We start from the raw sequence: 24,913 nt of genomic DNA, 5'->3' as shown, positions 1-24,913 counted from the left end.
CCTTCTTGCTGTGAGGCAACAGTGCCAACCACTAGACCACCATTCCGCCCACCAATCTGTCACAGGGCTAACACAGAGACAAACAACCATTCACACCTATGGACAATTTAGAGTAGCCAGTTGACCTTTGACCTAATCCATATGTCTTTGGACTGTGGGAAGAAACCAGAACTCCAGGAGGAAACCCAGGCAGGCTTGAGGAGAACATTCAAACTCGACACGGAAACTCCAGTTGTCCATGAGGTTCAAACCCAGAACCTTCTTTCTGTGAGACGACTGCACCATTATGCTGCCAAAATTCATGACCAACATTTATTTATTTTCATCATGAAATGCTGAGTCAATTTCTTTTACTTTAAAACTCTTTATCTTTGCATTGTTGGTGTCTTGTCACTTTGGTTAACTGTGGGAAGCAGCAATGCAGCAGCACTTTAGTACAATACTTTAGTCCATCCATCTCTACACAGTGAAAACAGATCAGCTTCCAAAGTGTCAGTTTTCTTGCAAGTGTCACCATCACACACGCTCATCATCTTCTAGATCGCTAACTGGGCAAAACATCTCTGAATTATCACCTGAATCACCACATCGTACCTCACAGCTAATCAATTTAAATCCATTATTTTTATCCCAAATATGTTGTTCCTAATTTGCATTATCCATTTTCTTTGATACTTTTGACTGAAGGGGCGGCACGGTGGTGTGGTGGTTAGCGCTGTCGCCTCACAGCAAGAAGGTCCGGGTTCGAGCCCTGTGGCCGGCGAGGGACTTTCTGTGCGGAGTTTGCATGTTCTCCTCGTGTCCACGTGGGTTTCCTCCGGGTGCTCCGGTTTCCCCCACAGTCCAAAGACATGCAGGTTAGGTTAACTGGTGGCTCTAAATTGACCGTAGATGTGAGTGTGAATGGTTGTCTGTGTCTATGTGTCAGCCCTGTGATGACCTGGCGACTTGTCCAGGGTGTACCCTGCCTTTCGCCCGTAGTCAGCTGGGATAGGCTCCAGCTTGCCTGCGACCCTGTAGAAGGATAAAGTGGCTAGAGATAATGAGATGAGATGAGATGAATTTATTGTGCTCAGTAGTGGGTGGCACGGTGGTGTAGTGGTTAGCGCTGTCGCCTCACAGCAAGAAGGTTCTGGGTTCGAGCCCCGTGGCTGGCGAGGGTCTTTCTGTGTGGAGTTTGCATGTTCTCCCCGTGTCCGTGTGGGTTTCCTCCGGGTGCTCCGGTTTCCCCCACAGTCCAAAGACATGCAGGCTAGGTTAACTGGTGACTCTAAATTGACCGTGAATGGTTGTCTGTGTCTATGTGTCAGCCCTGTGATGACCTGGCGACTTGTCCAGGGTGTACCCTGCCTTTTGCCCGTAGTCAGCTGGGATAGGCTCCTAAAGCGGCTCGAGATAATGAGAGGAGATGAGGTGCTCAGTAGTGCACTGGGAGAAAAACGGATGTAAGGATTCTGTGCAATCTGGCAACCCTGAATACGTGACTGGGATCATGTGATTGGGGGGGGGATGCGCTCGGGCGAAAGTAAAAACAGAATTCACCACGTGCTCTAAATAGGACGCTGAGTTGAGCACGTGCTCAGGAGCCTGTTCACCACTGCTGGTGCGGATCAAACATCTGTGTGTGTAAACACAATTAACTGGTTTCAAGTGCTCTGTGTGGGAATTTCCCCATAACGGTGACTCTGGTTGTTGAAGGAGACGTTTGTTCAACTATTTTATATGTATAGTATAAGACATCAATAAAATAAATGAACTTAGGCCAAAACAGTAACCATCACTATCGGTTTATTCGACACACGAACATTATACAGCAGTGTTCGGACAAAAACGATCGATTCTCTGATTCCATAGATTGGGAACCGGAAATCCGACTCTGAATCTTTGGAGCCGATTCAATACTTTGATCCTGATTCAGATCGTCATTGAGAAATTTACCGTGTAGAATCGATTCCTAGATTCGACCTGATTCTTTACGTTAAGATTAATCCAACTCATTCATGCTGCACGAAATGTACAATATTACTTTTGGGAATCGACTCAGAGGTTTCTAGAGTCAGTTCTGTACGTCGATACTGATTCAGCGTGTTCATATCCGCCATTGAAAAATCCATTGTGTGGAATAGAGTCCCTGATTCGACTTAAACAAATTCCAAAACACGGTCAGAATCGACTCCTAAATTTCTTATTCAAATCGTTCATCCTATCAGTCATTTTGAATGGTATTGCGTAGAATCGATTCCCGAATGCACAGAGTCGACTCTATGATTTCGGTTCGTCTTGATCACGCATGCGCACTGTTTGTTCACGCACGCGTATTGCTATCCTGCTAGCAATTCACCGTTTTCACACCGACACCAAAATCAGCTAATAAAGGTAGTTCGATTATTTAGACTATATAATATGTTTCTGGTGATATTTGTAATATATTTATAAAAGGTTAAAGAGTAATTTTGTTTAATGGACGGTTAATGTAACATGTTAAGTCAAATAAAGGGTGCTGGTTGTAGTTAGCTTAGCTTAGCTAGCTAACCGGAATAATTAGCACACGACTGAATAGATTGACCTGTTTTTCCTCTTTTTGCTTTATTCGGGTTTGCAGTTGCTTTTCTGATGGTGCAGTACATATTCTGCACCCCAAAAACACGTTATTTTGGATGTACAATGCTTTAAAGCGGGTGTGAAAACACTCTGTGTAGTATACGCATACATTCTTAACGAAATTTAGCCTGACTGCTTGCTTTAAAGGTGCAGTAAGCGATTTTTTTACATTCCTTAATTGTACAAAAAACATGGAGAATATGTAAAACATGATTAAAAAATAATGGCTTAAACTTCGGTCTTAACAAAAATGTATTAAGTTGCTGAGAAAACGTGTTTGGAAAAGTGCTGTCCGGGCCGGAATACTTGGTTGTGTTTCGTCATTTTATCTACTGTACACTCCACAGCTGTGTTGGCTGTCCTTTCCTAACCCCTTTTCCTTAACCTCGATGGAAAACGTCACGAGGTTAAAGGAGATACACAGAGCCTTTATTTTTAAATACATTTCTGAGTGGATAGTATCTCCATCTTTGACTCTTGTATGCTGCATAAATGTGAATAAAAAAAATATTTTTGAGAGTTAAAATCAACCGCAAAGTTGGCATTGGAGCTGCCCTGCTGATCCAGCCAGCCCTGAGTGCGTAACGTCACAGCGATAACCGGTTTTAAGGCCGAGGCCTTTTACAGCTATAGAAATAAATTTATGGTGAAAGTAAGAAATACTGTTATCGACTTGCTCACCTAAGACTGATTTGACATCATTGATTATGGGTTGACTCTCATTAAAACAGGATAGGCGTTATAACTTATGCAACATGCATGCATTTTCACTGATAAAAGGTTAATTAAATAATCAGATGAACTGAGACAATCACATTCTGAAGCAAATTAAATAATCTTATACCGCTAACTTAAACACACAATACAAGTTACATGTATTAATCTAAACGCAGGTAAACAACGAGTGGTGGTGTTTTGTATCCAAATGAGAGTCGGAGCTTACCCGTCTGTGTTCTCGCTTCTTGAAGGCCGACTGTTTTGAAACAGTCTGACTTTCAGTTCTCCGTTCATTCGCTTCTTCAACGTAAGGACGAGATATTGCTGCTGAGGCGAGCGTATCCAGCGAAGAAATCAGACGGCTGGTCCACTCATTCTCCATTTTCTCCATACCGAGTACTCCGCCATTACTGCTCGGCTCAGGCAATTACTAAAACCCAGGACGGGACGTCACCGGTTTTAGCAACAACCGCAGGGAGGTCACTGCCCGAGCGATAATGTCCCGTTTCATCCCGGGTTTTAGCAACAACCCTCGGCTCAGGCTCCGGGAGGACTGGTGTAACTGAATTTACTTTCCTTTTCTTATAGTTTTCTTTTCTTTTAATTGTTGGTACTGCACCCTCTTTCAATACGGACTTATAGCCAACGCTCCTCAACGGATCAGAGTTCTCGTACGAGTCTTCAGTAAAATGTGCAGAACAGAGTAGAGACCATTTCGTAGGCGCCCAATGTGCCCGTGAACTTCTCGCAAAACGCGTCCAAATCTTTGCAGTTTGAACATTCTTGGGCCATGAATGCAACGTAAATCCACCTTCTGTCATGTTGCTCTACTGGCCAAAAACAGATCTACATGGCATGGTGATAAATTAGCTCAAAATGGAAGATTGGAGTTGCAGTCAGCTCTGTGTTTTAGTATAGCGGAAATGGCGACGAGACCGATAGACTTCCTGCTGTGACATCACGGACGTCAAGGTCATTCAGTCAGACCGCTACCTATATGAATCATTTTAATCGTGAAAATGACTATATTAGATTTATTGTTAACGCTTAAAACTATTCCTGTGCCATTCTTGAGGTCTCAAAGCATTTATAAACAAAAAGTGAGGCCATGGCTCTGCGTATATGCTTTAAGGAAAGATGTGAAGAAGAATTCCTAAGGATGCAAGAAACGACATCTTTGGTGCTAAGAGAAGGCGATTGAGAAAATAGGACTAGATCATGGACTATGGGTTACGGAAATATAATTAAAAAAAGATACAAAATATGGAATGGTTATGGATTTTAATACAGATGCTAGTAATTTATGGATTGGTCACAGATGTCACAATGATACAGGTGTCATAAAGATTGTCTCCATGGTGATGCTATCTGCTGATGGTAGCTACATGATGGAGGTAGAAGTGCTAGATAAAGCTGAGCCAATACTCACGAATCGGCAGCCGAGTCTTTCAATAAAAGATGTGGAACATTTAATAGTATACAGAGAACACAACTCTGAAATGGTATTTTTGCCCAAAGGTGGTGAAGTTTACGTATTTCATCCAAAGACTGATGTAGAAAGTAGGGACTGGGTAGCAGATGGTCGCAGATAAATTATAATAAAAAAGGATACAAAATGTGGATGATGTATCATGGATAAAACAAATTAAGAAGTCTAGAACAATTAAATGTTTGTCGTTGTAATTATTCAGACCGTAAGGATTTTAGAAATTCATTACTAATCCGTATTCAGTTTGTTCGAGCCTAACATATCTGCATTATATCCTCGGTCTATGTTATAAGCATGGCAGATGGAGAGGGTTTCGTGGTGCGAGTGAGAGGATTGCCTTGGTCCTGTTCAGCAGATGAAGTCCAGAGATTCTTCTCAGGTAAAATCAAGACCTCACATTTCTACTTAAGATCTCATTCGGATGCAAATTGAAACGTCGGGCTTCACCTGTGTTGCAGACTGTAAAATCGCAAGCAACGGCGCGAGCATACACTTCACGTACACGAGGGAAGGGCGGCCGAGCGGCGAGGCGTTTGTGGAGTTCGAAAGCGAGGAAGATCTAAAGATTGCCGTGAAGAAGGATCGAGAAACTATGGGACACCGTTATGTAGAAGGTGAGTGTCGGGGAAAGGAGGGTGAAAGCATGTGAGAGTGATGCGACCAGGTACTGAGTGAGCGTTGTGTTGTTTTAGTCTTCAAATCCAACAATGTGGAGATGGACTGGGTCTTAAAGCACACTGGTCCTAACTGTCCGGACACAGCAGGGGACGGCCTGGTCAGGCTTCGGGGTCTGCCCTTCGGCTGCAGCAAAGAGGAGATTGTTCAGTTTTTTGCAGGTATGTCTGCGAGCACTTTGGGTGTTTATCCCACACCTCATCAATCACAAACTCTCAGTATGTAAGTCAATGTTTGAGAATGCTTCTAGGCTATGATTTTTGTGGCATTAGGTCAGTTGTAATATTTAGTAATTATATAGAAAGCCATAAAGACCAAAATGTCACTTTTATATTCTTATCTCATAAACTAATGGTTGCCTGTATGCCTCATGTTAAGACCTTTGCATGATAAGGAGGCATGGGGTGTTTTTCCACTGCACACTCAAACAAGACCTGACCCAAAAAGGTACCAACAGAACCTGGGCTTACTCTGCATCAGCATCATTATTATGAAATTTCAGGTGAAGTCTGTATTTAGATATAATCCTGATACTAAAGACTCCTAAAATGACCGGGTGTAAACTTTTAAATGTAAAATTGTTGCTTTCGGTAAGTAAATATGATGGCGTGAAATTAACACTGGGTCTCGTTTATCAAGCTGGTTATGAATGGTTTTATTCGTAAATAATTTGCACGAGCACTTCTGCAAGAAAGTTGTCATTCGTAGAAATCCTGTAAATTTGACAAAACGTTTGATTTAGTACGAAGTACTTGTGTTTGTGTACATTTACGCACAAGAACAATAATTTAAACCTCGACTTAATCAATTTCAGATCTATTCAAACTATATCATTTGCATGGATTAATGCACTTTTACTGTATATCTGGAACATACTATGGAGTTTAAATCACTTATTTTATTACATTCATGGCATTTACCAGAAGGTCTCATGAAGATAGACTTATAGAAAAGCTTTGGAGTCTCTATCAGAAACACATCAAGCTAGTTCACTAGGTTGGACACTGATACCCCTTTTCTACCAAATCAGTTCCAGGGCTGGTTCGGGGCCAGTGCTTAGTTTGGAACCGGGTTTTCTGTTTCCACTGACAAAGAACTGGCTCTGGGCCAGAAAAACCGGTTCCAGCGTAGCACCAGCTCTTTGCTGGGCCAGAGGAAAGAACTGCTTACGTCAGCGGGGGGGGGGGGGGGGCCGAGTTGTTAAGACCAACAACAATAGATAGTTTTCACTGACGTCACGGCATTCCGGGGAACGCCCCCCAGCTGCCATCTTGGAGGGCAAACAAAACGGACCATCGCCACTACCGGCTACGTTATCTCGGATGAATTTATGAAGTTATATAGTCAGTTTTCTAAAATAAAGATCAATGTCGGGAAAATCAAGCAAACAGAAGTATATAGATACATTAGACGACATCTCACGACAACGGTATGCAGCCAAACTGGCCTTGATTGGGGGAATTGACCCCTACGAACAAAGATGCATTTTAAAGTGACTATGCAGGGCTGCCAAAGCCTGCTCCAAAGCCTGAAACTGCCAAAGCCTGCTCCAAAGCCTGATTCATCAAACTTTAAAGGCTGTCTGATATATACAACTTTATATATTTACAGCGCGCCTTTTGGCGGATGCCGCCTGAATCGCGCAGATCCGGTTTTTTTTTTTTAGGGGGGGCGTTGGAGTGTCTGATTTGTAATTTCAAAGTAAATTCTGTATTAAAATGACTAAATAAGCAAATCCGTTACAGTCCATGAAACAGGAAGTATAAGGATGAGAAAAAAACAGTTTAAATCGGGAAGCTGCGCACATTTGCGCAGTCCTGCACACCGCTCGGGCTGCGCAAATGTGCGCAGCTTGACCGATTTAAACTGTTTTTTTCTCATCCTTATACTTCCTGTTTCATGGACTGTAACGGATTTGCTTATTTAGTCATTTTAATACAGAATTTACTTTGAAATTACAATCAGACACTCCAACGCCCCCCCCAAAAAAATACCCCGGATCTGCGCGATTCAGGCGGCATCCGCCAAAAGGCGCGCTGTTTGCATCCCAAACACAAATGAAATCATACAGAATAGACCTAAAATGTTTTTCAAAAATGACCCTTGCGTGAGTGAAGTGACAAGTTTCAAATAGAAACGTGACAAACGAGCGATATTAAGTGTACATTACAATGTAAACGTACACTCAGCGGTTCCAGTTAGGCATTCTCCAGAGATTGTTCACATGATGTTTTGGTTTCCAAAAACAAACTTAAACACAATTGATTGTTTATTTAAAGAACTTACCACTTATAAAATGATCGGAGCAGACTTTGCTGTGTTTGGAAGGCTGATAATCCTTGCGGTTGATTCTCGCAAGCCATAGATTTCTCCTTTGTATGCTGAGTTTGTTTGCTGCCTTAGTGCTCCCGTACAGTGGGAATTCCATAAAAGCTCCGCTTGACTTCATCATCTGACCTATTACGAAAGCCGTGAATACAACAGGTGTGCACCATTGCTAGCTTTAAATAGTAGTAATGTAACTATAAATGTAAATAATATATAAATGAATGTAACTTGCGCGCTACAATGTGTGCTCAGTGACCCGTACGGTAAGCTTGCCCTCCAAGATGGCCGCCACCAGGGAATCCCCGACTCTGTGACGTCATGTGAAAACTATCTATAGCAAGACCGCGAGAGGGCGCCATTTTTAAATAAGCGACGAGATACTGTATCATGGATGCAGTAAAGCAACAGTCATCCATTATTGTTGTTGTTGTTGTTGCTGCTGCTGCTTCTTCTCTGTGGTGTTGTTGCTTCGATATTCGCGCCAAGGTTTATGCAAACGCAGCGACGTAACTGACGTATACAGTGACGTAATGATGTGGCTCCCCTTAGCACCCCAAGCTATGGAAAAGCAAACTGGTTCTCAGCTGGTTCGCAAGTTGAACGAGTTGTGAACCAGCACCAGCACTGGCCCTGAACCAGCCCTGGAACTGATTTGGTGGAAAAGGGGTATCAGAGTACCTTTTTGAAAACCAGTCGTTTTATATTCCTCTCATGTTTCACTTTACTCCTGATAGGACTGTCAGCAGATAAGCTTTTTCCATTTATTTATACTTACTTAGGCCCTTAGCTCCTCCTGGAGTACAGTATAGGCCATCGATGATCTCCCTCCTCCATCTCGTCCTGTCTTGGGCTAGCCTCTCGAGCGTGTTCCAGGTATGGCCCCAGCTCTTCATCGCAGCCTCAGCATCATGCCTTTAGGCATTTTTGCGGCGTCCTCTTTTCCGCTTGCCCTGGGGATTCCATTTTAAAACTTGCCTTGTAACACAGTCTGGATGTTTCCTCGAGGTGTGGCCAATCCATCTGCATTTACACATTTGTATTTGAATGCGTTCCTGACCTGATCGTTCCCAAAGATCTTCGTTTGTTACTCTGTTTGTCCATCTTATCTTCCGAATTCTTCTCAAACAGTTGTTCGTAAAGGTTTGTAGCTTGTTGCTAGATGCCTTTGTAGTTCTCCGTGTCTCTGATCCGTACAAGAGGACGCTCTTCACGTTGGAGTTAAAGATCCTGAGCTTTGTTTTGCGGGAGATGACACGGGAACACCACACTTTGTTTAACAAGTTAAAAACCACTCGTGCCTTGTTGATCCTGACTCTGATATCTTCATCAGTTCATCCAGTTTTCCATTCATCCCGATCTTTAAATAATTCGACTTCCATTACAGAATCCAAAGATATCGATCTTACTGTGAGTGACACTGTAATATTTTGGATCCATCGCTTTCTTGGCCGTCCTACGGGTCTTTAAGTCATAGGTTTCCAGATGAACCGTTTCTTTGGTATTCGTTGGTCCTCCTTTCTTATAATATGACTAAGTTGGGCACGCTCCACAAAAGTGAGGCCTCTCTCCATACCCAGTTCTCGTCTAATTTGTTCATTCCTGATTTTGTCGAGTTTGGTGACGCATGTAATCAAGTCCAAACATTTATACAGTTGTGCTCATAAGTTTACATACCCTGGCAGAATCTATGATTTTTTGACCATTTTTCAGAGAATATGAATGACAACACAAAAACATCTTTTCCACTCATGCTTAGTGGTTGGGTGAAACCATTTATTGTCAAACGACTGTTTTTTTTTTCTCTTTTTAAATCATAATGACAACAGAAACTACCCAAATGACCCTGATCAAAAGTTCACATACCCTGGTGATTTTGGCCTGATAACATGCGCAGAAGTTGACACAAATGGGTTTGAATGGCTACTAAAGGTAACGTCCTCACCTGTGATCTGTTTGCTTGTAATCAGTGTGTGCGCATAAAAGCTGAGTGAGTTTCTGGGATCCAGACAGACTCTTGCATCTTTCATCCAGCCACTGACGTTTCTGGATTCTGAGTCATGGGGAAGGTAAAAGAATTGTCTACGGATCTACGGGAAAAGGTAGTTGAACTGTGTAAAACAGGAAAGGGATACAAAAAGATATCCACGGAATTGATGATGCCAGTCAGCAGTGTTCAAACTGTGATTAACAAATGGAAAATCAGGGGCTCTGTTAAAACCAAACCACGGTCAGGTAGACCAACAAAAATTTACGCCAAACAGCACAGAGACAAGCCTCAAAACTTCTGGAACAAGGTAATTTGGAGTGACGAGACCAAAATTGAACTTTTTGGCCACAATCATAAACGTTACATTTGGAGAGGCGTCAACAAGGCCTATGATGAAAGGAACACCATTCCTACTGTAAAGCACGGAGGTGGATCGCTGATGCTTTGGGGATGTGTGAGCTACAAAGGCGCAGGAAACTTGGTCAAAGTTGAAGGAAAGATGAATGCAGCACGTTATCAGCAAATACTGGAGGCAAATTTGCACTCATCAGCCCGGAAGCTGCGCATGGGACGTACTTGGACGTTCCAACATGACAACGATCCAAAACACAAGGCCAAGTCGACCTGTCATTGGCTACAGCAGAACAAAGTGAAGGTTCTGGAGTGGCCATCTCAGTCTCCTGACCTCAATATCATTGAGACACTCTGGGGAGATCTCAGGCACGCAGTTCATGCAAGACAGCCCAGGAATTTACAGGAACTGGAGGCTTTTTGCCAAGAAGAATGGGCAGCTTTACCATCTGAGAAAATAAAGAGCCTCATCCACAACTACCACAAAAGACTTCAGGCTGTCATTGATGTTAGAGGGGGCAATACACGGTATTAAGAACTGGGGCATGTAAACTTTTGATCAGGGTCATTTGGATGTTTTTTGTTGTCATTATGATTTAAAAATAGAAAACACAGTTGTTCATCAATAAATGGCTTCACCCAACCACTAACCATGAGTGGGGAAAAAAGTTTTTGTGTTATCATTCATATTCTCTGTAAAAAGGCCAAGAAAGCAAAAATTCTGCCAGGGTATGTAAACTTATGAGCACAACTGTAGTAGCCAATTTTAGAAATGGTTTAGTATTTCCTTTTTTCTTTTCCTCTTCCGTTCCTAAGTCAATTCTTTTGAGTGTATCCATCCTTTCGAGCAACATTTATCTGGCAGTAGCTTGCTAGGTCTATCCTGCCTTCACCAGAAGCCCTTTAGCCGGCCCTGTCCATAGATAAGAGCGTTATCCAGGATGGACCACGAGGAGGTGGGGCTGGGCTTTGCATCCCTTATTTTATATTGTTGGCATTAATTAAAGAATATTGGGGAAAAAAAAGGCAAGTCGAAACAAACCCATAAATTAAGACAAATATAATTATTAATCATTCTGTTATGACAAAATATGGCGCTGTATAAACAGAGGACGGGCCGGTCGGTCTGCTTCTCGCCATAAGCTGTAAACAAACGGTGTAGAAGCGAGTCAAAATAACTTCCGCGTCGATCTTTCAGCCTTTACCCTGATTGTTCATTTCGTACTCCTGGTTCTCTGTACACTTAACCTTTTATGGAGTTTTGTGGGCGTCGCAACATGCAAATGATCTGTACTGGGAACATGCTTTGCACTTCGTGAATGTGATTTATGAAGAAAATCTGCGCTTCTGAAACTTTATATTTGGTGAAACAATAATAAAATTCTGTTTGGTTTAAGCAACTCATTCACACACAACTTTGCTAAAAGATTGATAAATAAGGCCCATTATATTACCACCCTGTATGATGATTAAAAAAAAAAAATCACTGTTGCATGCATCAGCAATGAACAGTGCTGCTAGCTCCCCCCTCAAAAAAAAAAAAAAATCAAAGGTTCCTGTAATTTGTGCAGTGGAAAACGGCCTATAGAGATGTTTTGGGTATCTGATGATACTTTCTCATACCATAACAATATAATTTATATAACGTTATCACACATAGTACATTGCAACTCATCTAGTTTTTTTTTTTTTTCCATGTAACCTCATTTCTTATGTACAAAAGTTCCCTTAGCAAACTATAAATCTTTGTCAATGGGTTTGTGATTTAATGTCCCCCACTGGGGTTATCTGTCCTTGGGTTGAAGGGTTGGAAATCGTGCCAAATGGGATAACATTGCCGGTGGACTTCCAGGGGAGGAGTACGGGGGAGGCCTTCGTGCAGTTTGCTTCACAGGATATAGCTGAAAAGGCTCTAAAGAAACACAAGGAAAGAATAGGGCACAGGTGGGGATGGTTGGTTGGTTGGCTGGATAAGTTGCTTTTCTTATGGTGTACACCTCTCAACAATTATATGCACTGCAGAAATGGCAAGACCTTCTCTCACACTGTTAGCATTAACAACCACACATAACTTTTTAAAAGATGAGGCCCAGTTCTTATGAAACCACACTGTTTCCCAGCATTAGTGCTGAGTGAATCATCATTGAACGAACTCGTGAATCATTTGATCATCACTTTACGGGTGTTTTTACAAATGCAGTGTTTAATCCGCTTTAATTTTCTAATTCTTTCGGCAGATGAGAACAGAGAAATTACACACGGTTGTGAACCAAACAACCGGCCAAGTGATCAAGTCGACTCTAAATTGACTCGACTCCAAGATGCTGCGAAATTGAGTCATGAAGCACAGACTGAGACTGTAGTGCTACAGAAATTGCATGCGTTGTGTAGATTTGGACTGATTAGGTTGGAGGAAGGAGAGACTTTAGAAGCAATACAAAATGTTTTAAACGAGTTATGTATATAATTACTAGTGCTGTCAAAAATGTCGCGTTATTAACGCGTTAACTTGACTCAATTTTAACGGCGATAATTTTTTTATCGCGAGATTAACGCTCTGTGACATGTAGGTTTTTCATAAGCTTTTGAAACTGCCAGGAACTTGGAACAGAGACTTTGCTTAGAAAAACGATAGCAGCTAGACTGTAATGCCACGCCCCGCACAGCCAGAGTCCTCTGCCCTCCCCCGAAGAGCCACGGTGCTTGGCTTAGGTTTCGTTTTCCCATCGGTGGCTCCAGCCCGACTTTGCAGTGGCTGTGACAAGACGTGTTATGCTCTGCAATAAAAAAAAAACATTGGTACAACCAGTGTTCGAACTATGCCGATATTTTCGGGGGGGTCCCTTTTTTCCCTTGGGGGGGGGTGCTTGCGCTTGTCTCAGAGCGCGGCTCTCCATCGCGCGCTCACTTCGGATATGCAGATGCTTCCTGTTACACACGATTGCTATGTCAATAAACATCATTTTGCCAATATTTTAGAGACCCCCCAACATTTCCCAAATCATGTTTTCAAGGGATCTCATGTCTGTTTCAGGGGATCTCGGATCCCCCGAGTACCCCCGTAGTTCGAACGGTGAGCAAGCCCGTTCACTTTTTTATGCTGATAAGAGAATTACAATGGGTTTTCATGTGACAAAAATGTGCGATTAAATTGCGATTAATCGCGAGTTAACTATGACAGTCGCGACATTAATCGCGATTAAATATTTTAATCGCTTGACAGCACTAATAATTACGGTATCATTTATTGCGCATCGTGTCCGTGTTCTCTGCGAAAGCTTTTTCCAAGGACGTTTCGGCTCTACGCACCCCTCAGCCAACATTTTTATTTCATTTTTTTGATTTGTTTTATTACATTACCAAAAACTATCAGTGTCTCTTTAAGAATTCTGTAAACGGACAAATACGCGTGAAAGCACCCGAAGACGAGACGTTCTTTACTTTTGTCACGGTTAAACAGGTTTTTTTTTTTTTCGGTTACTAGAGGTCAGGTCTAAATCAACGATTGGATTTTAACGAAAATACCATATACCTTTACCATTATACGCAAGTACAGTATATTTAAGTTATTCCACGAAATCGAGTCGTACATGAGCTGGTAGCGGATATAATCCATGTACGACGAGATTGAGTGGAATAACTGTTCTATTCGATCCACATTTTTCTGGAGTTTGAGAAATGGAGCATTTTTATTTTTTTGCAAATTTGATAAATAAAAACTTTATACAAAATGTCAGACAAAATTTCTGCTTAGAATGTAAACAAACTGGCGAAATGCTGGGAGCAATTTGTGAAAAATGCGATAATTTTTAATAAAAAGAAAGATGTTCTTACCATCAAATACTTTCTTTTTTTTGGGGGGGGGGTTGTTTTCAAGTAGAGTTTTTATTTCGTCCTCGGTTAGTTCCGCAAAACGCTCCGCCATTTTGTTTTTGTCTACTCGCGGTGTATGAGTTGATAGCCTAATAGTAGAGTAGCCAATCAGAGTGCGCGATTGCTCATATCCAGTGAATGTAGAGAGAATAATTTGTTGTGTGTGTGTGTGTGGATAATGCCGGATTCAGAACGTGAAGGATTCCGGTGGCGAGGATGTTCACTCAGCACTAAGTTTGATGCTGTAGGGATTTCTTCTTACACTTTTCTTTACTACATTGAATACTTCAGATCATGAGGACCCGGTAACGCAGGTAATACTGAGTCAGACATGACAGCCTGAAGTCTCTTTGTACCATGTTCTCTGTACTCTAACAGTATAACCTCTGTATACTTAAAAGTAATAATAATATAGAGTAATAGTTAAAGAAATAATAATAATAATGTAAAAATCAAAGTGGCCATAAGAAAAGCTGAATGAGGGTTTGACTGAGAAGTTTCCATTTAATTTTCAAACTCACTAAGCGGAGTCATTGCCAGTTATTCAGTGCTGCAGTTCTTAGGGTTTATTATTTCCTGTGCACGCAGCAATGCTCTGTATTTTCAGGTCTCTAGACTGCAGTTCCAACGGTGTGCTTTGGCCCTCGTAGGTACATAGAGATTTTCAAGAGCAGTCGTGCAGAGGTGCGTACGCACTACGAGCCGCAGAGGAAGGTGATGGGAATGCAGAGGCCGGGACCTTATGACCGGCCGGGCGGCCGCGGCTACAGCAGCATGAGCCGCGGGGTCTCGTTTGAACGTGTGCGCCGCGGAGGTTACGGAGGAGGTATGTACAACTAAATAATAATAAAGACATAATTTTGTCATCTAGCCGTTGAGTAGAGACACTAACACATGACTTTGCTGTTTCTGTTCCTACTCTTATCTCTTGCTTCCTCAGATGGCCGTTATGGAGACGGCGGTTCCTCTTTTCAGAGCACGACTGGTCACTGTGTGCATATGAGAGGCCTTCCTTACAGAGCCACAGAGACCGACATCTACACCGTGAGTTCCTGCGTTGCGCTTTGTGTTGGACCAAATGCCATACTAATGAATCGAATGCCGGCTTATTAAGATTAATAATAAAAATATGAATATGTTATCGCCATTTTTAACACTCTTTCTATTCCACATGCAGTTTTTCTCTCCCCTGAACCCGGTGCGTGTGCACATGGAGATCGGACCCGACGGGAGAGTAACGGGTGAAGCCGACGTAGAGTTCGCTACGCACGAAGACGCCGTTGCTGCCATGTCAAAGGACAAGGCCAATATGCGTAAGTATCGGGATGTATACGTACATGGGATCTTTAAACATGTAGATATGGATTTAAAAAAAATACGCAAGTATGAAAATTAGAATAGCGTTGCCTGCCAGCCATATGAGGTGTGTTCTCATACAGCACGCCTATAATTTTGGTATAGACAGTAGGGCTGTAACAATATGCGTATCGAAATCGCGATACGCAGAGCCACGATCCGTGTCGCGATACAAGAAGGCAGAATCGCGGTACACCCTTTCAAACTTCTCCTCAGCCCAAAAACAGAGGCGCTTCCAAACTTCAATTTATGAATACTTTACTTTTTATTTAAATTACATTTTAAACTTACTTAAATTACTTTTATTTTTTTAATATCTATTAGTAAGTCGTTTTTTCGCCGACCTGCGACAGTCTTCTGCGAGTCACGCAACGTCCACACTCGCCACTGGCAGAGCATTCATTTCTTTTAAGCGGTCGCCATTCTGGTTGCGACGCGGGGAGCGAATCTGTAAACAAGCAGCTCATTGGCTGGCTAGGTGTGCCACAAGCCAATCACAATCACTTGACCGGAAAGGCATGCAGTGTTGCCAGATTGGGCGGGTTTAGGTGCTTTTTGGCTGGTTTTGAACATATTTTGGGGTGGAAAACGTTAGCAATATCTGGCAACACTGAAGGCATGTCTGCTTGGGCGGAAGCCTTCTGCGGCAGTTACATTTTGACACGCGAGCAATGTTTCACCATAAAAATTCCGTAATTTCCATCTGTTTTCCGCGATCACAGAAAATCATTGGCCCTATGAGAGTGAGACAGTGAGAGAGCCACCCCCCCAAAAAAAAAATCTTAACGGATTTACACGATTTGGAAAAATGACTTTTTCAGAACCGAAAAAAACAGCTTCCGGCTCAACGGTATTATTTTGAGAAATTAAACAATCTTTGGATATACATTTGTTCATTTTTGCATACATATTACTCATTCTCTGCAGTGGTCTGAATTATTTGTTATTAAATAGTTAATGTAAGTAAGTAAATGTTAATAAGTCAAATTTACTACTTAAAAAAAACATTTTTAAAAAAATCGTGGGTGTATCGAATCGTGGGTCAAAAATCGCGATACGAATCGAATCGTGAGTTGGGTGTATCGTTACAGCCCTAATAGACAGAGATCTTTTGGCGCGTTTGCTTTTCTGTATTATTATGAAGCGGTTTCTTAACGTTGTATAAGAGCTCTGCGTTTTAACATCAGAGTACGTTGGAACGAGTTTTCGCTCAGAAATATACAGTCGTCCTTTCCGCACTCTAAAACAAACAAACCAGCAGATAAGCCAATTTACAGTTGCGTAGATGTTTTGAAATCTATTAACTGACACGCCCTGGAAGCTCCGCCCACTTCTGCCATTTCGTATTAGTTATCTCAAATCAACTGGCCTGACCTGAGTGTTTTTGCAAAATGATGCTGCTAATATTAAAAAAGCAGAACAGAATTTTTTTCTTTTCCTTGCAGAGCATCGTTACGTCGAACTGTTCCTGAACTCGACAGCAGGGGGCGGCAGCGGCGGATATGGAGGTCAGATGATGGGCGCGATGGGTTAGTCTCTAGCATGGGTTTTTTTTTTTTCCTCCCCGGGCTATGTTGGCTGTTAAGGTGAAACGAGTCATGAGGTTGCTTTAGCTCGCATTGGCTCTGAGTTTGTCTGTCCGTTTATCTCAGGAAACCAGTCGTCCTACGGCCACGGCGGCCAGCAGATGAGCTCCGGATACAGCGGCGGCTACAGCAACCAGAGCAGCATGGGAGGATACAGTGATTACAGTGAGTGTCAGCTCTGTTATACACATTCAACAGTTCAGTTCATACCCTAGTTTACTACTACAGTACCCATAACGTGTAATGTTTTATAGGGCCGGCCATTTTGGAATACAGTCACGCCAGAAAGTCTGCACACCCCTTTCGCTTTCTCCACATTTTATTACGTTACAGACTTATTCTACAATAGATTGAGTTCATTTTTTGTCACAAAATTCTACACAAAATAGCCCATAATGACAGAGTGAAAGCAGATTTTTAGAAAATGTGCAATTTTATTTTACTGACAAAAATAGGTTACGTAGAGGTTACATATCTGTACACACCCTTAGCCTAATACTTGGTTGATGCACCTTTGGTAGCAATTACAGTTTCAAGGCGTCTTGGGGAAGAAGCTACGAGCTTGGCACACTTGTTTCTGGACGTTTTTGCCCATTCCTCTTGGCATATCCTTGCTCTATCAGGTTGAATGGGGAGCATCGGTACACAGCCATTTTCAACTCCTTCCACAGATGTTCAATTGGATTCAGGTCTGGGCTCAGGCTGCGCCACTCAAGGACCGTCACAGACTTTCTCCAAAGCCACTCCTTTGTTCTCTTGGCTGTGTGCTTCGGGTCGTTGTCATGTTGGCCCAGTCTGAGGTCCAGAACGCTCTGGAGCAGGTTTTCTTCAAGGACTTCGGTGTACTTAGCTGCATTCATCTTTCCCTCTATCAGGACTAGTCGCCCTGTTCCCGCTGCTGAAAAATATCCCCACATCATGATACTGCCACCACCATGTTTCACTGTAGGGATGGCATTAGCCAGGTGATGAATGGTGCCTGGTTTCCTCCAGACATGATGCTTGATGTTCAGGCCAAAAAGCTCAATTTTGGTTTCATCAGACCAGAGAATCTTGTTTCTCATGGTTTGAGATAGAGGTCTGCGCGGGTCGGATTTTTCAGTCCCGCCCGCGCCCGCATTGTGCAGTCCCACTCCCGCCCACGAAGAATTATGATTTTCAGTCCCGCTCCTGCCCGTGCCCACAAAGAATTATGATTTTCAGTCCCGCTCCCGCCCACCATATTTTGTCCCGCTCCCGCCCGCAAATCCCGCATGATGCAGACGTTCGCGTTATTTCTCAGGAAAGTTCTTGTCTTGACACAGCGTGATGGTGCCCCGCCCCCTACTTTGAGTGGATTTGAGCATAAATATATACAGCTCACGTTCACGTTTATTATTTACCTTGTTTCTGAATTCAGCATGTAGTGTCTCTAATAATAATAATAAGTGCTGTCAAGCGATTAAAACATTTAATAGCGAATCGCACATTTTTGTCACATGAGAAACCATTGTAATTCTCTGATCAGCATAAAAAAGTGAATGTGCTTGCTTTGTACCAATGTTTTTTTTTTTTTTATTGCAAAGCAGAGCTAGCAAGAGAACCATGAGTGAACAACTCTAATCAGAGAGACAGGTTACACAGTGCCGGTAGGCTTGACTCAATGCTATCCCAGAAATCCTTCCTGTAATATGCAAATTTGGCCGCCTCTGATTGGACAGCCAAATTTGCATATTACAGGAAGGATTTCTGGGATAGCATTGAGTCAAGCCTACCGGCACTGTGTAACCTGTCTCTCTGATTAGAGTTGTAGACTAACTCAAGCAGTAAATCACTTCACTCATGGTTCTCTTGCTAGCTGGGTGTAAACGGCGAGTCATTAGAGTGATCAAAGGATTTCCCGTTAGGGTGATCAATGGCAAATTTAAGATGCCATTCCTCACTCAATCTGGCAATCTGACTCTCTCTGCAAATTTAGGCATCTTAAAATGTTTTTATTAATGCCAAATAAAATATCCAGCACAAATTATGTGATAGACATAAATTAGTAATTTATAAATTTTATTTCAAATATGTTTTTAGTTAGCGGGACTGCAGCTTATCACCGCTCCTGCCCGCGCCGCGTATGTGCACTCCCGCTCCCACCCACGCCCGCATATGTGCACTTCCGGTCCCGCCCGCAATGAGCTTTCAAAATTTGTCCCGCGCCGCACTGCTTTGTGGCGGGTCCCGCGAGTCCCGCGGGACTCCCGCGGGAGTGCAGGGCTCTAGTTTGAGAGTCCTCTAGGTGCCTTTTGGGAAACTCCAAGCGGGCTGTCATGTGCCTTTTACTAAGGAGTGGCTTCCGTCTGGCCACTGTACCATAAAGGCCTGATTTGTGGAATGCTGCCTGGGTGGTTGATCTTCTGAAAGGTTCTCCCATCTCCACGCTGGAGCTCTGTCAGAGTGACCTTCGGGTTCCTGCTCACCTCTCTGGCCAAGGCCCGTCTTCCCCGATTGCTCAGTTTGGCCAGGCGGCCAGGTCTAGGAAGATTCTTGGTGGTTCCAAACTTCTTCCGTTTACGAATGATGGTGGCCACTGTGCTCTTTGGGGACTGTAAAGCGGCAGCAATTTTTCTGTACCCTTCTCCAGATCCATGCCTTGACACAATCCTGTTTCTGAGGTCTGCAGATAATTCCTTCGACCCCATGGCTCCGAGTTTGCTCGGACATGCACTGTCAACTGTGGGACCTTATATAGGCAGGTGTTGGCAATGTCCAATCAATTGAATTTGCCACAGCTGGACTCCAGTTAAGTTGTAGAAACATCTCAGGCAGTATCAGTGGAAACAGAATGCACCTCAGCTCACTTTTGGAAGTCATATCAAAGGGTGTGCCTACTTGTGTACGTATATTTTGCATTTTCATTTTTAATAAATTAGCACAAATGTCTAAAACCTGCTTTCATTTTGTCATTATGGCCTACTTTGTGTAGAATTTTTTGACCAAAAATGAACTCAATCTATTGTAGAATCAGTCTGTAATGTAATAAAATGTGGAGAAGGTGAAAGGGGCGTGCAGACTTTCCAGCTTGACTGTAACTATTTGAGTTACAATTTTGTGTGATTTCACAACAGTGTAAAAAGCTGGAAGTGACGCAGATGATGATTAATTGGCATAATATAGACTGTCCGGTATTTTGCACAATTTGTTATTAAGCAAGTATACTCCCTGGCCACTTTATGAGGAACACCTGCACATTCATGCAGTTCTCTAATCAGCCGATCCCTTGACAGCATGCAGATACAAATCAAGAGCTTCAGTTAATGTTCACACATCAGAATGAGAAATTGTGATTTCAAAGTGTGACTTTCACTGTGGCATGGGTGTTGGTTTGAGGATTTCAAAAAACTGCTGATCTCCTGGGATTTCCACACAAGTAACAATATCATGTGACTACCGTGGGGCGTATTCGACCTGCTTTTAACCAAAACAAGTCGGCGTGGGCGAACATGGCGGACTCGTCTGTCCCTCCAGTGGAAAAGAAAAGGAAAGCCTGCCTAGCGAGTGCAACTGCAAGATTAGAGTGCATGTCATTTTTCTGGACAGATAACCAAATCATTCTACATGGATGCAAACGGCGCGCCTTTTGGCGGATGCCGCCTTTTTCACGGCTGTATGGGGGACTTGTGTGAATCGTGCAGATCCGATGAGGTTTTTTTTGGGGGGGGCGTTGGAGTGTCTGATTACAACCCCGATTCCAAAAAAGTTGGGACAAAGTACAAATTGTAAATAAAAACGGAATGCAATGATGTGGAAGTTTCAAAATTCCATATTCAATTATTCAGAATAGAGCATAGATGACATATCAAATGTTTAAACTGAGAAAATGTATCATTTAAAGAGAAAAATTAGGTGATTTTTAAATTTCATGACAACACATCTCAAAAAAGTTGGGACAAGGCCATGTTTCTCACTGTGAGACATCCCCTTTTCTCTTTACAACAGTCTGTAAACGTCTGGGGACTGAGGAGACAAGTTGCTCAAGTTTAGGGATAGGAATGTTAACCCATTCTTGTCTAATGTAGGATTCTAGTTGCTCAACTGTCTTAGGTCTTTTTTGTCGTATCTTCCGTTTTATGATGCGCCAAATGTTTTCTATGGGTGAAAGATCTGGACTGCAGGCTGGCCAGTTCAGTACCCGGACCCTTCTTCTACGCAGCCATGATGCTGTAATTGATGCAGTATGTGGTTTGGCATTGTCATGTTGGAAAATGCAAGGTCTTCCCTGAAAGAGACGTCGTCTGGATGGGAGCATATGTTGCTCTAGAACCTGGATATACCTTTCAGCATTGATGGTGTCTTTCCAGATGTGTAAGCTGCCCATGCCACACGCACTAATGCAACCCCATACCATCAGAGATGCAGGCTTCTGAACTGAGCGCTGATAACAACTTTGGTCGTCCTTCTCCTCTTTAGTCCGAATGACACGGCGTCCCTGATTTCCATAAAGAACTTCAAATTTTGATTCGTCTGACCACAGAACAGTTTTCCACTTTGCCACAGTCCATTTTAAATGAGCCTTGGCCCAGAGAAGACGTCTGTGCTTCTGGATCATGTTTAGATACGGCTTCTTCTTTGAACTATAGAGTTTTAGCTGGCAACGGCGGATGGCACGGTGAATTGTATTCACAGATAATGTTCTCTGGAAATATTCCTGAGCCCATTTTGTGATTTCCAATACAGAAGCATGCCTGTATGTGATGCAGTGCCGTCTAAGGGCCCGAAGATCACGGGCACCCAGTATGGTTTTCCGGCCTTGACCCTTACGCACAGAGATTCTTCCAGATTCTCTGAATCTTTTGATGATATTATGCACTGTAGATGATGATATGTTCAAAATCTTTGCAATTTTACACTGTCGAACTCCTTTCTGATATTGCTCCACTATTTGTCGGTGCAGAATTAGGGGGATTGGTGATCCTCTTCCCATCTTTACTTCTGAGAGCCGCTGCCACTCCAAGATGCTCTTTTTATACCCAGTCATGTTAATGACCTATTGCCAATTGACCTAATGAGTTGCAATTTGGTCCTCCAGCTGTTCCTTTTTTGTACCTTTAACTTTTCCAGCCTCTTATTGCCCCTGTCCCAACTTTTTTGAGATGTGTTGCTGTCATGAAATTTCAAATGAGCCAATATTTGGCATGAAATTTCAAAATGTCTCACTTTCGACATTTGATATGTTGTCTATGTTCTATTGTGAATACAATATCAGTTTTTGAGATTTGTAAATTATTGCATTCCGTTTTTATTTACAATTTGCACTTTGTCCCAACTTTTTTGGAATCGGGGTTGTATGATTTGATCAAAGTAAATTCTGTATTAAAATTACTAAATAAGCAAATGCCGTTACAGTCCATGAAACATAGGAAGTATAAGTATGAGAAGAAAACAGTAAATCAGAAAGCTGCACACGTAAAGCCAATTGGCTGCACGCCATTATCTGCTGCTGGCTGCACTTCACTGCACGCGCAAGGATTTCCATCAGTCCAACGTAACGGAATTTTGTGTCGCGCCTGGTCTTTTTGCAAGAGAGGTAAGGTTAACCATATTATAATATGGCTTTACGTGCACAGCTTTCTGATTTACTGTTTTCTTCTCATACTTATACTTCCTGTGTTTCATGGACTGTAACGGCATTTGCTTATTTAGTAATTTTAATACAGAATTTACTTTGATGAAATTATAATCAGACACACCAACGCCCCCCCCCCCCCCCCCCCCCCCCCCCCCCCCAAAAAAAAAAAAACCTCATCGGATCTTCACGATTCACACAAGTCCCCCAGGTGGGGTTTACATTAGACCGTATCAGCGGATCATCAGATTAACGTTTTTAAAACGATTAGCGTGCACACAGCAACACCAATACACGGATACGCTCGGCTCCGCAGGCATCCTGCGCTCCAAATCACTCCGCCCTGAACAGCGAGTGCCCTCTGGAGGGTGCGCACTCCGGCCCTGCGCAGCTCACAGAGCGCGCGAGTGAAGCGCACGAGCAGTGATTCGGGACTGAGCCGCTGTGTGAGAGATCCCAGTGCATATCACTTACCACTTGCAAGTGGAAGGATGGCAAGCCTAAAGACAATCATAACTACACAATGGGCAGTATTTGCATCCGTATTTGCAGTATTTTCATACTTTTATACTCTTTAATGAAAGGTGATACAAGGCGGAAGTCCGCGCCGTTTTTCAGCAGTCGCGTCACATGACCAACGCCAGCGAATCAGGAAGGTGGATGTCACAGTGACGACGTCCAATGACGACGCCAGCTAGAGCTCAGCACAGCGTATCCGCGTATTCTCAATGTTTACACAGCACCGGACCAGACACGATCTGGATTGAATACGTGGACCCTGGCGGATTCCCGTTTCCCGGCGTTTCCAGGCGTTTTAATGTAAACGGACAGTGCATCCGCGAAGAAAACGAGACAGATACGGTCTAATGTAAACTTGGGCCCAGACAGCCGTGAAAAAGGCGGCATCCGCCAAAAGGCACGCCGTTTGCATCTATGATTCTAGCTAGCGCTTAGCTATCTAAGCTTTAGAATGCATGAGCTTGACTCCACGGTAGCGAGTATGGAGTTCTACACCTAATGTTTTGATCTTACGGAGCAAGAAATGAGAACAGGGACAAGATGTATTCATCTTGTGGACGAACATCAACCACAAATTACATCCCTGCAGTTCCATAGTTATGCTAATTAGTTAAAGCTCCTCCTGTTTCCGTAGGGCCATACTGTTTACCTCAAGAGGGAGCAAAGCGACACGTCAAAATGATCACATCTCGTCCACATGATATTGTTCTTGTGAGGCTGGGAATAACATCCACTCGCGATCTGATCTCGTATGATGTTTCGGATGGAAGAAGGGTCTTGCACGCATTAGGTCTACCTTCACAATACAAACTTGATTTGGTTTGAGTGAGTGATTGAGACACATTCACACCTGGACTCGGTGCTCTCTTCATGGATGATCAGATCACTCCAGGTGTGAATGGGGCCTATTATTAATCATTTACACCCTAATTGTGATTAAAAATGTGTGTTAATGGCTCCCAGGTCCTAAAGTGTGTATTTGTCCCTCCTGTCAGGTAATCAGGGCGGAATGGGGAGTAGTTACTACGGCGGGGGAAGCCGCAGCTCGATGGGGATGAACGGCTTGAACAGCAGCATGGGCGGAGGCTGGGGCATGTAGCTACACCTAGATCCGACTTCCACAACTCCCTGATTTTTTTTTTTCTTCCCCCATTCACTTTCTTCATTTTACTCTGTTTTGTGTTAACAGTGAAGTACGTTTTGACGTTACTTTAGTAGTGGAAAAGCTGCCCATCAGTTATACGTATGAACAAAGATTCAGGTTTAACAGTTACAGCTTCCTCTGAGCTTCTGTAATGTTAAATAGATGCATGCAGTGAAGGTGTTTATCATGTGCTCTTCTGTCTTTTTTTTTTTTGATGACAGACGTCCAAATCTTCATTTTTGCCGGGGCAAAACGTGTGTGTTAAAATCTGTATTGTTAAATGTTCATGTGTGATTGCAATTTAAACATATATCTTTAATTTTTGTAGCATCCGTTTAAAGTTAGGTCAGTTTTAGTTGTATATGTGAAAACCATTAGTCATCCCTCATCTCTCACGCTGTTTTTCCTTAATTACTTGGATATCTCGTCAGATTAAAAGATGAAAGCTTTGAACTGGTGGCACAAATAAAACTCGAATTGGTCAGAGTTTAAAGGAGGAAAAAAGGGTTATGTATTGTTTTCTACAAGTGGCATTTTATTTTACAAAAAGTATTGCCATTAAAATGGCATTTCAGAAACTTCTCCTGGCTTCGTGTAGTTAAGTTTTGGCACTGCATGATTAATCAAGCACAGATTTGTTTTTGATGAAGCTTGACCTACACTTTCTAAAAGGTCAGACTTTATCCTTACTGTT

General features: G+C 42.7%; 1 protein-coding gene across 2 annotated transcripts; it reads left to right on the top strand.

Moving 5' to 3' along the window:
* Positions 1-2,275: 2,275 nt before the first annotated feature.
* On the top strand, positions 2,276-24,800 carry hnrnph1 (heterogeneous nuclear ribonucleoprotein H1). 2 transcript variants are annotated; one of them, XM_060927255.1, is made up of 11 exons: positions 2,276-2,376; positions 5,101-5,186; positions 5,266-5,421; positions 5,500-5,643; positions 11,954-12,092; positions 14,672-14,847; positions 14,962-15,065; positions 15,199-15,334; positions 16,823-16,885; positions 17,030-17,128; positions 24,071-24,800. In XM_060927255.1, the coding sequence occupies exons 2-11, from the start codon at positions 5,102-5,104 to the stop codon at positions 24,172-24,174; spliced, it is 1,206 nt and encodes a 401-aa protein (XP_060783238.1). In that variant the 5' UTR covers positions 2,276-2,376; position 5,101; the 3' UTR covers positions 24,175-24,800. The 2 variants fall into 2 exon arrangements, with proteins under 2 accessions (XP_060783238.1, XP_060783237.1); XM_060927254.1 differs by having other exon boundaries at positions 16,823-16,906.
* The last annotated feature ends 113 nt before the right edge of the window (positions 24,801-24,913 follow it).

This window comes from Neoarius graeffei, chromosome 8 (assembly GCF_027579695.1).
Source record: "Neoarius graeffei isolate fNeoGra1 chromosome 8, fNeoGra1.pri, whole genome shotgun sequence".
Lineage (NCBI taxonomy): Eukaryota > Metazoa > Chordata > Actinopteri > Siluriformes > Ariidae > Neoarius > Neoarius graeffei.
Note: the sequence above shows the minus strand (reverse complement) of the source record. Positions and strands in the feature narration are given on the sequence as shown.